General features: G+C 42.6%; 1 protein-coding gene across 1 annotated transcript in view; it reads right to left on the minus strand.

Moving 5' to 3' along the window:
- Nucleotides 1-13120, minus strand: part of nkain2 (sodium/potassium transporting ATPase interacting 2) — a 504953-nt gene extending 491833 nt beyond the window's left edge. The window contains exon 1 of the mRNA XM_067983806.1: nucleotides 12440-13120. Within this exon, the coding sequence (XP_067839907.1) occupies nucleotides 12440-12493 (54 nt within the window). The 5' untranslated portion in view covers nucleotides 12494-13120. The remainder of the gene's footprint in view (nucleotides 1-12439) is intronic.
- Between the last annotated feature and the right edge of the window lie 1097 nt (nucleotides 13121-14217).

Genomic DNA, 14217 nt, shown 5'->3' on the forward strand with positions numbered 1-14217 from the left:
TGTCTGGTTCTTCATCCATGGGCACAATGAAATCCAGTTCCAGCTCACCTCTATTAGCAGAGTGGGGCCAATCAGAATTTTGGCTTTTATTACCTCCAGACCCAACTATTCCATAGAAACATAGAAACATAAAAAATAGGAGCAAGTGTAGGCCATTCGGCCCTTCGGGCCTGCTCCACCATTCAAAATGATCATGGCTGATTGTCTAATTCAGTATCCTGTTCCCGCTTTTTCCCCATATCCCTTGATCCCTTTAGCATTAAGAAATATATCTATCTCCTTGAATACATCTAATCACTTGGCCTCCACTGCCTTCTGTGGTAGAGAATTCCACAGGTTCACCACCCTCTGAGTGAAGAAATTTCTCCTCATCTCGGTTCTAAATGGCATACCCCGTATCCTGAGACTGTGACCCCTGGTTCTGGACTCCCCAGCTATCGGGAACATCCTCCCTGCATCTATTCTGTCTAGTCCTTTTAGAATTTTATATGTTTCGATGAGATCACCTCTCATTCTTCTATACTCGAGTGAATTTAGGCCTAGTCGACCCAATCTCTCCTCATACGTCAGTTCTGCCATCCCAGGAAACAGTCTGGTAAACCTTCATTGCACTCCCTCCATGGCAAGGACATCCTTCCTCAGATAAGGAGACCAAATCTGCACACAATTCTCCAGATGTGGTCTCACCAAGGCCCCCGTACAACTGCAGTATGAAATCCCTGTTCCTGTACTCAAATCCTCTTGCAATGAAGGCCAACATACCATTCGCCTTCCCAACTGCTTGCTGCACCTGAATGCTCGCTTTCAGCAACTGGTGTACAAGGACACCCAGGTCTGGTTGCACCTCCCCTTTTCCCAATCTATCACCATTCAGATAATAATCTGCCTTTCTGTTTTTACAACCAAAGTGGATAACCTCACATTTATCCTCATTATACTGCATCTGCCATGTTCTTGCCCACTCACCCAACTTGTCTAAATCACATTGGAGCCTCTTTGCATCCTCCTCACAGCTCACATTCCACCCCAGCTTTGTGTTATCTACAAACTTGGAAATGTTACATTTAGTTCCCACATCCAAATCATTGATATATATTGTGAATAGCTGGGGCCCAAGCACTGATCCCTGTGGTACCCCACTAGTCACTGCCTGCCACCTGGAAAAAGACCCATTTATTCCTACTCTCTGTTTCCTGTCTGTCAACCAATTCTCAATCCATGCCAGTATATTCCCCCCAATCCCACGTGCTTTAATTTTGCACACTAACCTCTTGTGTGGGACCTTATCAAAAGCCTTCTGAAAATCCAAATACACTACATCCACTGGTTCGCCCCTATCTATTCTACTAGTTACATCTTCAAAAAACTCCAATGGATTTGTTAAGCATGACTTCCCTTTCATAAACCCATGCTGACTTGGTCCAATCCCGTTAATGCCTTCCAAGTGTTCTGTTATCACATCTTTTATAAACTCTAGCATTTTCCCCACTACTGATGTTGGGCTAACTGGTCTGTAATTCCCTACTTTTTCCCTCCCTCCTTTTTTTAAATAGTGGGGTTACATTTGCCACCCTCCAATCTGTAGGAACTGTTCCAGAGTCTATAGAATTTTGGAAGATGATCACCAATGCATCCACTATTTCCAGGGCCACTTCCTTTAGTACTCTGGTATACAGATTATCAGGCCCTGGGGATTTGTCAGCCTTTAGCCTCATTAATTTCCCTAGCACTACTTTTTTTTTTACTAATACTGGTTTCCTTCAGCTCCTCCCTCTCACTAGACCCTTGGTTCCCTAACATTTCTGACAGGTTATTTGTGAAGACAGAACCAAAGTATGTGTTTAATTGTTCAGCCATTTCTTTGTTCCCCGTTATAATTTCCCACATTTCTGACTGTAAGGGACCTACATTTGTCTTCACTGCTAGTTTACTCTCATACTCTATTTTTCCCCTATTAATCAATCTCTTTGTCCTCCTTTGCTGAATTCTGAACTGCTCCCAATCCTCAGGCTTGCCGCTTTTTCTGGCAATTTTATATGTCTCCTCTTTGGATCTAATATTATCCCTAATTTCTTTTGTAAGCCATGGTTGAGCCACCCTTCCTGTTTTATTTTTGCACCAGACAGGAATGAATAATTGTTGTAATTCCTGCACACGTTCTTTAAGTATTAGTCATTGTCCATCCACCATCATCCCTTTTAGTAAAATTCCCCAATCTATCATAGCCAATTCGCATCTCATACTTTCGTAATTTCCTTTATTTAGATTCAGGACCCTAGTTTCAGATTCAACTACTTCACTCTCCATCTTAATGAGGAATTCTATCATGTTATGGTCACTCTTCCCTAAGGGACCCCGCACAACAAGATTGTTAATTAATCCTTTCTCATTGCACAATACCCTGTCTATGATCGCCTGTTCTCTTGTTGGTTCCTCAACGTATTGGTCTAGAAAACCATCACGTACACACTCCAGGAATTCCTCCCCCACAGTATTATTGCTAATTTGGTTTGACCAATCGATATGTAGATTAAAGTCACCCATGATTATAGTTGTACCCTTCTTGCATGCGTCTCTAATTTCCTGTTTAATGCCCTCCCCTACATCACTACTGTTTGGGGGTCTATAGACAACCCCCACCAACGTTTTCTGCCCCTTGGTGTTTCTTAGCTCCACCCATACAGATTCTACATCGTGATTTTCCGAGCCAATATCCTTCCTCACTATTGCATTGATTTCCTCCTTTACTAACAACGCTACCCCACCTCCTTTCCCTTTTTGCCTGCCCTTCCTAAATATTGAATACCCGTGGATGTTCAGTTCCCATCCTTGGTCACCCTGCAGCCATGTCTCCGTAATCGCAACTATATCATAACCGTTAATATCTATCTGCGCTGTTAATTCATCTAGCTTATTGCGAATGCTCCGCGCATTAAGACACAATGCCTTTAGACTTGTCTTTTTAAGATTGCTAGTCATCGTAGTTTTATTTTGCACTGTGGCCCTATTTGTTTTTTGCCCTTGTTTTCTCTGCCTTCCACTATTGCTTCTTCCCTTTCTGTCTTTTGTTTCTATCCTTGTTTCCCCCTCCTCTGTCTCCCTGCTCAGGTTCCCATCCCCCTGCTAGTTTAAACCTTCCCCAACAGCACTAGCAAACACCCCCGTGAGGACATCGGTCCTGTTCCTGCTCAGGTGTAACCCGTCCCACTTGTACAGGTCCCACCTTCCCTAGAACCGGTCCCAATGTCCCAGGAATCTAAATCCCTCCATCCTACACCATCCCTGCAGCCAAGCATTCATCTGATCTATTCTCCTGTTCCTATACTCACTAGCACGTAGCACTGGTAGTAATCCTGAGATCACTACCTTTGCTGCTTTTTAATTTATCTCCTAACTCCTTAAATTCACTTTGCAAGACTTCATCCCTTTTTTTAAAACTATGTCGTTGGTACCGATATGGACCACGGCTCCTGGCTGTTCACCCTCCCCCTCCAGAATGCCCTGCAGCCGCTCCGTGACATCCTTGACCCTAGCACCAGGGAGGCAACATACCACCCTGGAGTCACGTTTGCGGCCGCAGAAACGCCTATCGTCCCCCTTACAATTGAATCCCCTATCAATATAGCCCTGCCACTCTTATTCCTCCCCTCCTGTGCAGCAGAGCCACCCGTGGTGCCCCGAACTTGGCTCTTGCTGCTTTCCCCCGATAAGCCTTCTCCCCCAACAGTATCCAAAGCGATATATCTGTTTGAAAGCGAGATGGCCCCAGGGGTCTCCTGCTCTACCTGCCTAGTCCTTTTACTCTGCCTGGCGGTCACCCATTTCCTTTCTGCCTGCGTAATCTTTACCTGCGGTGTGACCACCTCACTTTACGTGCTATCCACGATAATCTCAGCGTCGCGGATGCTCCACACTGAATCCATCCGCAGCTCCAGCTCCAAAATACAGTTAGCCAGTAGCTGCTGGTGGACACACTCCCTGCACACATGGTCGCCAGGGATACCTGTAATGTTTATGACTTCCCACATAGTGCAGGAGGAGCATATCACGGGTGCGAGCTCTGCTGCCATGACTTGCCTTAGATTTACAATGCGTTCACCTCTCGGACTCTCTTCCCGCTCTGGGAACTATCCTTTTACACCGCGCTCACCTCTCTGACTCTCCTTTTACACTGCACTCACCTCTCGGACTCTCCTCCCGCTCTCGGACTCTCCTTTTACAATACTCTCCTGGCCAGCTTCCCACCTTCCACACTGATTATGCTCCTTTGAAGGGCCTTGGAATATTTGCCTATGTTAAAGGCAGTATATAAATGCAAATTGTTGTTTTGATAGGGTGAACATGGAAGGTTATTTCCTCTGGCTAGGGAGGCAGTGATCAATGGTTGTCAAATTAAAATTATCCTTAAGAGTGTAAGGAGAAAGAATAGCTGAAATTTATTTGTGGAGAGTGTTGTTAGAGCACAGAATACTTTGCCACAGTTGGTAGTTGAGGCATAGGCCATTGCATTCTTTAGGCGAAAAGTGGATAGGCATTTGAAGCAAAGGAAGATGCAAGGTTGTGGGAAGGGAACAAGGCAGTTTGATTACTCCAGCTAAAAGCTGGCACAGACAAGACAGGCTGAATGGCCTCCTTCTCTGCTGTAAATTCCTATGTTTGCAACCCTTAATTGGCAGCCTTACTGTAGAAGACCACTGCCATAAACTTCCATGGTTCTACCGCTCAATTTGTAATCTTATTGCAAGAGGCCATAAAGGTGTTAGTGTGGAAATGGGAAAATTTATACTGGTGCAATGTTTGGTGCTCTTCTCAGTTGAGGCATATTGTTGGGGGAGAGTACAGGGAGCTTTTATCATGATTGGTTGTGCCATTAATGATCAGGAATTGCTTGACGCCAACACTGGGTGTCTAGAGCAAAAAGGTATTCTGCACACCACATTCCCTTACCTTGACAACAAAAAAAACGAAATATATAAAACTTAAAGAATGCAAAGTCCTTACTCTATTGTATGCTCCACATGTGCCCCAATCCTTCGAAGGGAAATCCTCCATAGAGCCCAGATGTCAGAATTTCATTCAAAGGACACACTCCACTGACGTCAGGTTGTGGCATCCTCAAATAGCGTGTTTGCTACCTGGCATTGATTACATCATACTTGATCATTTTACAGACGGAATGGGAACATACTCTATGTTATCTTTATTTAGAATAACAAGGAAATGAGAGTCGAGAAAGGTATTGGCACGCTAAAGCAAAAATGTTCAGCAGTCTCCTCTGCCATCACAGCTTATCCCCTCATCAGGCATATTATAAAAATAAAGGAATTTATCTGCAATGTAAATCAATGACTTTACCGGGTCTATAATATACATTTCCACCAATGATGTTCTTTCAAGTTAAAATTGTTCTAATTTCCTACAAGTTATCGGTTGTTATTGACATCGCACTTTCAACCATTTCCTCTGAATGTAACATGTCAGTTGACAAAAAACCTTCTCACGGTCCTGCAGCTTCTGTAGGGCTGGTGGGAGTGTAACTTGTTAACTTTGAGATTTCAATGAGACTTTATTACGGTTACCAGGTGAATCCTAATTGAACAAACAATGGTTATATACTGCAGTGACATGATTCGGAATCTGAAAATTCCAATTAAAAACAAAAGGACAATCATATTGGTTTTGAAAGACTTATTCATTAAAAATTATACTGTATTAAAATAAGTTAATCCTTTTACCACTTCTCCCACATTTCCTGGCTTCTAGTAAACATTTTACATGTGGTTTCTGGCATGCAATTTGGATTTTTATGCACTAAAAGTAAATTTTATGGGGCCATTTTTCAACTTTGTGGGGAGGCTTACCCGCCAGTAGCACATATCAGAAATTTAAGCGTAAACTATGCATGATTTTCTGACCATTTAAAGTAATCATCAGAAAATTATGTGCAACATGTGCCCAAATTTCCAATATGCACTGTCGGCAAGTGAGGCTCCCACATGGGAAGCCCAAAGTTGGAAAATGACTTCATACATATCATTTGCATGTTGAATTGGGCAAGATGCATACCAACTTCTACCCCTTCATGTCTGGATCCTATTCATGGAAAAAGCCACAGAATCCCATACCATGGCACTCTGTCAAGCTAGCCACCAGTGACAGTCTCCAACACTGCCAGCTCTAAATTCTTTTTAAACCCACTAACTTATTTAATATTTTGTCATAAAACTAGCCAGGGACAATTAGTTACCAATAGTCATTCACAGTAACAATTACTGCACATCAGCGGCTACTTCACAGCATAGAGCTTGCACACGTGCATGGATGGTAAAGGTTAGCTGTGACCAAAACTTGGCTGCACATTCTTGCAGATATTCTGCAGCACTGACCGATGGGATAGTGCTGAAAACCCTCCTCACAAACATTGTGAGTATTTTTGAGTTATTTAACGGCTATTTCTTTCACATTTGTCTGTTAATGACATATTATTCAAGGTGAAATGCCTGCATTGTATTTTTGTGACTGAATCAATAAAAGATATCTGGCAGGAAAAAAAAATTCTACATGAAAGACTGGAGGTGATTTCTGTCTTCAGGTGTAAACAAGTTCTAATTTAGTTTGCCTGAATCCTGTGCTAATAGCACTGAATTTTCTGTCTAACTTTATTTGCATAATTATTTACACTCCAAATGCAACCTCGGTGAATCAAAGAATGATGCCATTGGTAGATGAGGAAATTTTAAAGTCAAATTTAAGGGGATGGGGATAATCAAAAAGGCTTGTCATATGGAGGGGAACAAAAGCTTAAAAAGTTTCTGGAGAGAATCAAAAAGCATCTCAACTCATCAACAACCTTTACTCAGATGAAGAGGTATGGAGTGAAGAAGTGGCAGGTCAGGAAGTAGGTAAGTATTATTCCAACATTAACATTTCCTTATAGGTGATAAGCATTCTATTGAATTGTTACATAATTGTAAATGTTATAAAGGGAGATATTTCTACAATTATTGATGCCTCCTAGTCAATCCTTGTTATTGTGTAAAGTGCTTTAAAACATTTTGCATCGAATGCCCAAATATGTGATACAACTATGGTTGGACTTGAACAGTAGCATCTCTTAGTTCTTCTGTGTTGTCAAGAGCTGAAAGTGTTTTCACTTCCAAAACAAGAAGCGAGGCTCATCTCCCAAATGCAAGAAATCACATTCTAGTCCCTGACCTCGTCACAAAGCACAAGGCTGGACCTCCCTACCAACCCAAATATCTTTCATAAACCCCCAGGAAAGGCTGACAGAGCCACTGAGTCTCTCAGCCTAGATGCAGCTTGCGCCTACCTGAAAATCCCTCTGCGACTATCAGATTTTAATTCAATCTAGTACAATAGGAAACTGAACTCAAGTGATTTCACCCTAGCATGTTAATGTGGTTAATATATTAGGCCAAATCCTCCACAATAACCAGATTATGCAATTCTAGCAGATCTGCATTGCTACCTGCAGACTAGGCACAATCCTGAAGACTCAACAATATTCTATAAACACTTAAAAATGTCTTCATGGGAAAAGAACTATTGAAAACCCAAAGAGAGCATAGCAACAAGATATAGGCATAAAGTTAATGGAGAAGGAATGGCATGAGATACAAAGACTTACTGTCAACACCATCAGCTGCAGCAAAATATTTGAGGGTAAACTCAGGAATATATATTGTACATAACACACCCCACAGATACTCCACAAGTTTCATTCTTCCTTACCAGATGGTTGCTGAAGGGGCTACTACCAGATGGGTAACTTTCTACACATATTTTGGTCAAGCCCACATTCAGCCATTCTGAATGGCAGTCGAGCAGGCCACAAAGATCATTTGCAATTCCAACAGTCTAAACTCCATATTAATTGTTCCTACTCACTGTAGAGTACAAGCTCCTTACAGCGTGCAGCCTTACACAACTCACCTGGCAGCTGCAAGAAGCTGCATGCTCCACTGTAACTTCTGTCTTATTATATTAAAGGTGCACCTACCTTGTTAAGTCTTTCAGATAAAATCTTTATATAACGTGCCCTTTACAACTACAAGAATTTATAATCATTGTTAAAATGTATCCATACAAAGAAGTACTCTATTCATAATAAAAACAGACAATGCTGGAAAAGCTCAGCAAGTGGGGCAGCATCTGTGGAGAAAGAAAATTAATGTTTCAGGTTGAAGATCTTTCGTCAGAACCGGAAGATGTTAAAGAGTTAAAGTTTTTAAGCAAGTTCAGAGCCAGGGAGAGGGGGGAGGGAAAGGAAGGGAGGAAAGAAAAAAAGGGAAGGTCTGTGAAAGGGAGGGCAAGAGTGATTAAATGAGGAAAGGGATGATGGTGCAAGGCAAGGAGGGTGGTAATGGGAGAAGGACTCTATTCCCTCCTCCCAGTTTTTCCATCTCTGTCGTATCTGTTCTGACGATGCCACCTTCCACATCAGTGCTTCCGATATATCTTCCTTTTTCCTCAACCGAGGATTCTCCTCCACTGTAGTTGACAGGGCTCTCAACCGTGTCCGTCCTATTTCCCGCATTTCTGCCCACACCCCTTTCCCCTCCCTCCCAGAACCATGATAGGGTCCCCCTTGTCCTCACCTTCCAACCCACCAGCCTCCACGTTCAACATATCATCCTCAGCCATTTCCGCCACCTCCAGCACGATCCCACCATCAAACACATCTTCTCCTCCCCTCTCCTTTCAGCAATCTGAAGGGACCGCTCCCTCTGCGGCACCCTGGTCCACTCTTTCATCACCCCCAACACCCGCTCTCCTCCCCATGACACCTTCCCATGCAAGCGCAGGAGATGCAACGCCTGCCCTTTCACTTCCTCCCTTACCACCATCCAGGGCCCCAAACACTCCCACCAGGTGAAACAGCGGTTTACTTGTACTTCTTTCAATTTAGTATACTGTGTTCATTGCTCACAATGTGGTCTCCTCTACACTGGTGAGACAAGACACAGATTGGGTGATCCCTTTGCTGAACACCTCCACTCAGTCCGCAAGCATGACCCTGACCTGCGGTCGCTTGCCATTTTAATTCCCCATCCCACTCTGACCTCTCCGTCCTTGGCTTCTTAAACTGTTCCAATTGACCAGAAACTTAACTGGACCAACCGGTAAATACTGTGGCTACAAGAGCAGGTCAGAGGCTGGGTATTCTGCAGCAAGTGACTCACCTCCTGACTCCCCAAAGCCTTTCCACCATCTACAAGGCACAAATCAGGAGTGTGATGAAATACTCTCCACTTGCCTGGATGAGTGCAGCTCCAACAATACTCAAGAAACTCGAAACCATCCAGGATAAAGCAGCCTGCTTGATTGCCATCTCATCCACCACCTTAAACATTCACTCCCTTCACCACCGGCGCACCATGGCTGCAGTGTGTACCACCTACAAGGTACACTGCAGCAACACGCCAAGGCTTCTTTGACGGCAACACCCAAACCTGTGATTTCTACCACCTAGAAGGACAAGGTCAGCAGACGCATGGGAACACCACCACCTGCACGTTCCCCTGCAAGTCACACACCATCCCAACTTGGAAATATATCGCCGTTCCTTCATCGTCGCTGGATCAAAATCCTGGAACTCCCTTCCTAACAGCACTGTGGGAGAACCGTCACCACACGGACTGCAGCGGTTCAAGAAGGTGGCTCACCACCTCCTTCTCAAGGGCAATTAGGGATGGCCAATAAATGCTGGCCTTGCCAGTGACACCCACATCCCATAAATGAATTTTTAAAAAGCTCAACGTAAGCTCGAGGAACAGAACCTCATCTTTCGTTTAGGCACTTTACAACCTTCCGGACTCAACATCGATTTCAATAACTTCAGACCATAACCACTGGTCGCATTTATTTATTTATCTATTTTTTGTTGGACCGCAGCTGCTGGTTATGGTTCTGCTGTTGCCATTTACAGCTCCTCTAGACCGATCTTTTGTCCCATTATCACCCTCCTTGCCTTGCAACATCATCCCTTTTGCCATTTAATCACTCTTGTCCTCTACCCTATCACAGACCTTCCCTTTTGTTCTTCCCTCCCCTCCCCTCCCTCCCTCTCCCCAGGTCCATACTTGCTTAAAAACTTTAACTCTTTAACATCTTCCAGTTCTGATGAAAAGTCTTCAACCTGAAATGATAACTCTGTTTCTTTCTCCATGGATGCTGCCTCGCTTGCTGAGCTTTTCCAGCATTTTCTGTTTTTATTTCAGACTTCCAGCATCCGCAGTATTTTGCTTTTGATACTCTATTCATCAGTTCATAACATTGTACCAACTTACTATTAACAGCCCATTGAGATAATACACAGGTTGTGCCTGCAAGGAAACAAAATCCACATGATGTGTAAAAGTCCATATATTATACTGACAAAATACTTGACAGAAGGCAATTGTGGATTTGTATGCTGATATCAAGAATATCAACAATAGAACTGCCCTGGAACACCACATTTTTTGCCCACCAGCTGGCAGTTTGTTTGCCATTGCAGCTACAGAATGTACACTTTTTTTCAAAAACTTGCCAGAAATCAAAAAAATACATCTAGTAAGGAGTTAGTTAACTTCAAATTTCATCATCCTCGTGTCACTCAGCTTTGAGACTGTTTAATTTCAACTTTTGCAGGTAAAATCATGACAAATGTGCATTGAAAATAACAAACAACCATAGTGTGACCAATTATCAAACAGAAATTAGAATAAAATGGTCTTAGTATTAATGAACTGGGAAAATATATAACCAATTTGGTTCTAACTTGGTTTCAGTGCAATGCTGTAAATGTTCTGCAACAGAAACATTGCAAAGATTGATACAATGAACTAAACACCTAGTGTTGGAACACATCTGCAATAAATCACAACAGCTGAACAGTGACCAAATCTCAATCCACAGTGAGAAATAACATCAAAGAAATGTTGTATAGTTACAAGATATGATATTATGAGCAATAAAATCTGACAGGAACTGGCTGCACGTTGCCACTTGTATGAGCTGCTACAATTGTTCATACAGCCTTCTTTGTACAACACAGGCTGGTTTAATACATTTTAACCATGGAATTAATAACACTCATTTGTCGAGTATGTTCCGATTACATAGAGACTGTGCAAGTGAAGAGGGGGGCTTAAGACAGAAATGGCACCCTGTGGCCCAAAATGAATACTGCTTCTACTGTTTTTAAATGTAGAGGACATCATTCCAATAACTTTTGCCAAGGAAACAAGGCCCAGTTAGACACATCATTTTGGTTCAGTGAGCAAATGACAGCTTGAAATAAAATTGTACTGCTGGTAGTCTACTTAGATCTAGATTTACAACGATTTGGACAGAGACTTATAACCCCAAGTCCTTTTGACAATTCAGGTTCCCTTGGGCAAACAAAACTCATCCTGACAACTGCTGATCAGCAATATCATTCGTCATGCGTGTGTCCCGACTAACGTGAAATTATCTTCCCTTTTAACAGGCAGCTACAAGAAAATGAATTCAAAACACTATTAAAACTTTCTAGTGTCACGCACATCTGGCTTCCATGAAGATAATAGATTATATAATAAATGTAGGAAGGAAGAAACAGGGTGAACTCGCAATTTAACGCATTATTATTTTTATCCATTGAAGAGGTAGCATTCAAAAGAATAGCTACCAGTGCACACCTTGACCACTGCAGCACTCAATTACAAAACAGTAGACCACTACAACTCTGTTGTCGGAGTTAACAGTAAATCACACAGCAGAAGTGAAAGCGTACATTGGAGCTCCCGTTCACCTTGTACACTGTAGATATTATTATTGTGCCAGGATAAAAGCTGAATAAACGTGCGAAACAGCTGTAAAAGCAACTGTCATACCGTGTGGCTAACAGCGCTCCAAAATTTATCTCGCCACCTGTCTACTGGCATTTTAACCACAATGCAACTCAACACTTTGACACCCAAAAAGTGACCTACTAAATGACCTAACTTAAACCATTATATTGATAAATGCAAAATCGAGGTGCATAATAAAATTAGCAGTCACGTATCCTCAACATTTTATATGTATACTTGATGCACTATATATTAGGAGAACCTCACTTCAGATATATGACTATTTGAACAAAGGTAAATTTCAGAGTTGTCTGTAACTGGTTTGAGTGTATTTAAGTGCAATTACAAATAGCAGCGATATTCACTAAGAAGGCGCATCTAAAGCATGCAAAATAGACATATTGACAAAACAAAACATTAGTTCGCAATTAATTCACAAAAAAACACTTAAAATGGAAGAAGATGTAAAGTTTCCAGTATTCATTTCATCCAGTTGCTGGAGCCAGAAACAAAGAAACATTGTAAGAATATAGAAGCACGGACTTTCCCTTTAAATGTTTAAAATACATTTTTAAAAAAAAAAAGTTTCTAATTTCACTTACCAGCTGTAGGCTGGAGATGAATATGAGGGTGCACCTCCCGCTGCAGCAAGCCATGGTTACCAGTGGGGTAGGAGGTGTCGGGTCTCTCTCTCTCTCTCTCTCCACGTTTCCCGCCGGTTCGCTGCGGCCCCTTTGATTGCCGGGGCTCGGGAACACCTGGCTGGTGTGGGCGCGCTCTGAGTGTCGCGACTTGTCTCTGCTCCAGCAGCACCGAGCGTCCGCCGCGCTAGGGCAGGCAGCTGGCGATCCTCCTCCTCCTCCTCCTCCTGCTGCTGCACACCATCACTGTGCCAACCTACACACACACAATCCGCACAGCACGGACAGGACACGCCAAGACGGCGAGGGGAAGGGGAAGGGGAGGGGAGGAGAGGGCTGATGCAAACTCTTTACTGTTTGTTTGTTTGTTTGTTTGTGTTACTATCCGCACAAGGACCGTGTCTTTTTTTTTAACAAGATACGCTTCTGGACAATTCACTTGTGAGAAGATTGGCAGCGGCGGCTCATCTTCTTTATCTTTGACACTGGCGATGGTTGTGAGGTGAATTCTTTCCCAGCTCACAGCTTTGCTGACGCCGCGACTCGGAGGAGGAAAAAAAAACTACTGATGCGAAATGATGAACAAACCCGGATCATAATCTCGTTTCTGCAAAAAAAAAACCAACCCGGTCTCGCTCTGTTGTAACTGTTCGGAGCGAGCGGTGAAATGGAGCCGGGTCTTGTCAAAAAAAAAATACTCGCCCCTGCTGCTGACTGACACGCTGTAAGGGCGCGAACCTGCTCAGTCTCTGTTGCTGGATTAATCGCTCTAACAACTTGTTCCCTGTCCTCCTGTTATTTTCTCCGTTTTTTTTTTGCTCTCATCCGAATAGGAACAGCAATTGAAATCACAGAGACGGGAGACACCATGCAGTAACTGCACAGATATGCCATCTGACGCTACAGATTGGCAAAGCGCGCACTATGTCACCCCCTTGTTGGAAATCAGAGACTTGCCATTGTAGCTCGAATAGATGTAATAGGACGCCTTTGGGCTGGAACACATAGCACTGAATAGTTACTATTGTTCCATCTCCTTCAATTTCGATGACTGCTTTAAGATTGGGATATCTTTAATCTTAGAAATATTTTACGAATTATATGAACCCCACTCCACAATTAGAATTAACAACGGAATGATAATGCAAATCTCATTCTATCAGAATTTAATGAGAAATATATCATATATTTTGCATGCTTGAAATAGTAACTTATGGTCATTACCACATTTTAATATCCATTTATGCCATATCGTTATGTAATGTTTGCAATGTTAATGACGGAGGGGATGTGGGGGTTGTTGTGTCATGAGCAATTAAATCAATGACACTATCGACCTGCCGTATATATTTAGTAACCCAGCTGAAAAGTTACTTATTGCTTTTTTCTGTAAATTGTCATTGAACCAAGCGCTCTCAAAGTGTAAAACCATGGCTTTAATCACATTGATCTTATTTTACATAAGAAGCATAAATCCAGTTCTGCCAAAATCATACCCTACCGCATAATTCCCCAGTTCAAAGAGACATAAAGAAAAAATGGTCTGAAATGAACAGCAAAGTAGACTTCCCCTCACCACAGAGGCTGGCCGACCTCCTGGGTGTTTCCAACAATGTTCTGCTTTTATTAGCAACGTCGGCAGCGTGGGAATGAAATGATAAATTTAGGGTACTTGCTCCCCACCCAATAATGTATTTATTTCCACTACAGAATTTTTACAATTTCCTGTTAAATAGTAA

The sequence above is a fragment of the Heptranchias perlo genome, chromosome 5 (assembly GCF_035084215.1).
Source record: "Heptranchias perlo isolate sHepPer1 chromosome 5, sHepPer1.hap1, whole genome shotgun sequence".
In the NCBI taxonomy this organism is placed as follows: domain Eukaryota; kingdom Metazoa; phylum Chordata; class Chondrichthyes; order Hexanchiformes; family Hexanchidae; genus Heptranchias; species Heptranchias perlo.